Source organism: Trachymyrmex cornetzi, unplaced genomic scaffold, assembly GCF_001594075.2.
Source record: "Trachymyrmex cornetzi isolate Tcor2-1 unplaced genomic scaffold, Tcor1.1 C3930437, whole genome shotgun sequence".
NCBI classification, from domain to species: domain Eukaryota; kingdom Metazoa; phylum Arthropoda; class Insecta; order Hymenoptera; family Formicidae; genus Trachymyrmex; species Trachymyrmex cornetzi.
This window is the reverse complement of record NW_017295334.1, coordinates 1-1,866: the sequence shown is the minus strand read 5'-3', so window position 1 is coordinate 1,866 and position 1,866 is coordinate 1. Positions and strand designations below refer to the sequence as shown.

Genomic DNA, 1,866 nt, shown 5'->3' with positions numbered 1-1,866 from the left:
GGCATCCGAGCATCCGAAATTCTCGGTTTTTTAAATAAAGGCTAGACCGATCGAGTTCTGAATCTGAGCTATGCTATACGTGCAAAGGAAAGCAGCCTTAATATGTAAAAGTTACATTAATATTTTATTAAAAATTTAAATTTTCTTTTAAATTCAATACATTTTTTCCAACTGTGATAATATTTTTAGAAGATTCCAACTAATAGTGAAAATTAATTGATTAAAAATAATTGATAATAATTAGCTCACTTTATTAGTAATTTTCTAAAAAAGGAAGCATAACATATTTCAAAATTTAATTGTTGTGTTTAATACTTGATAATCGTATATTTCAATAGTCATCAACTACACGAGATATTAACCAACTGATGAAGTCCACTTGGCTTTTTACACGCACGCACATGCGTTTGTCACGCTCTTTCTGGCCATGTTCTTCGCGAAGAAGTGAAACCGTGTCACCCGCGCTATTTCTAACGGCGACCGCTGCTTTCGTGAACGATCATTGCTAACAAGTATTCTTAATGTATCGAGTCCGATTCACCTGCTCCGGCTCCAATAGGCTCTTTGTAAGAGAAACAGTTTTAAGGTCATTAACCTTAAACGCCTCGAACCAAAGGTGGGGCTGTCCGACCGAAAAGCAGACGAGGGGCCAGGCACCTTTTGCTTTCACTTTTGCTTGCCGAATATAATCGTCCAAAACGACTGTGCACGCGCGCGTGAAGTTCTGATATGCCAGACACGGAAAGCCGCCGAGGAAGAAGGCGAGGACGGTTGTGAAACCCGCTCTTAGCTCAGAAAGAAAGGGAAAGGGCCGGTCATATGACGCGAAGAAATGGATGACGAAGAGGATGCAAGAGCAATATGAGAGCAATAAATCAAAAATTAATTTACCGTGTAGTAGCGTGCGTAGTGCCAAGTGGTACAAGATTGGATCTGCGAAGAACTTCTAGAATCGTCGCCTCAGTAATCGGAAGAAATTGACGATCCTCCAATGAGGGTAATCTTGATCTTCCTACGACTTGATCCAATTCATCCTGTACTGCCCTTGCTGCTTCTGGATGATGCAACATGAAAACCACCGACCACTCCAGAGTATTCTTCACCGTTTCCATACCCGCGGAGAAGAGATCGCCCAGAATTTGTTGCATTTGACGAACTGTGTAAAGAAAAGAGCTCAATCATTCAAACAAGTTTTCGCGTTATATATAAATCGTTAAATTATATAAATATAACGTTATTAATATTGTTTGTACGGAGAGAACTAATATAATTCTTTGAAAAAAATCGATTTCTACTTACCCTTATCTTTTCCTTGAAAAAGCTGATCTTCTCGATTTTCTTCCTCAGCTTTCTGAATTTCGTACAGATAGGCATCGAGAATATCATTAATGTTATTCTCATCATACGTTGCTTTATGCTCATTGATAACTTCTTGAAAGAATTCAGCCATTTCCGATCGATTTTTTTCGATTTTATTTTGGACGCTATTAATCCATGGGAAGTGACGCAATATCGGTATATGATTCGCTAACGTCACTTTACCAAACAGTTTGAATCCTTCGTTAATGAGGTCCATAAATCTCTCGAATTTCGGGTCGCCTTGGTAGAAACGTATTCCCATTGTAACCGAGCAGATCACATTACTGATCGATACAGCGAGAGAGGACGTTAGGGTTGTGGGCGCTCCATGTCTCATTACCAATCTCTTAAGAAATATCTCGACTTCGTGCTACATTGAAATATTATGATTGTTTATTTTACAAAAATTTGTATTGAATTTTTTGAAAAATTTTGGGAGCAAAATATTTTTATATATTTTATTTGTATGTAGAATATTTATTGTTTATATATTTTATTTGAATGAAG

The 1,866-nt window shown here is 37.5% G+C and overlaps 1 protein-coding gene across 1 annotated transcript; it reads right to left on the bottom strand.

The window, feature by feature from the left end:
• Window positions 1–300: 300 nt before the first annotated feature.
• LOC108757369 (cytochrome P450 18a1) lies at window positions 301–1,786 on the bottom strand. The gene is made up of 3 exons (XM_018515070.1): window positions 1,300–1,786; window positions 892–1,156; window positions 301–562 (listed from the first exon to the last, which is right to left on the bottom strand). Exons 1-3 carry the CDS (start codon window positions 1,694–1,696, stop codon window positions 538–540), a joined length of 687 nt encoding a protein of 228 aa, XP_018370572.1. The 5' UTR covers window positions 1,697–1,786; the 3' UTR covers window positions 301–537.
• Window positions 1,787–1,866: the final 80 nt, after the last annotated feature.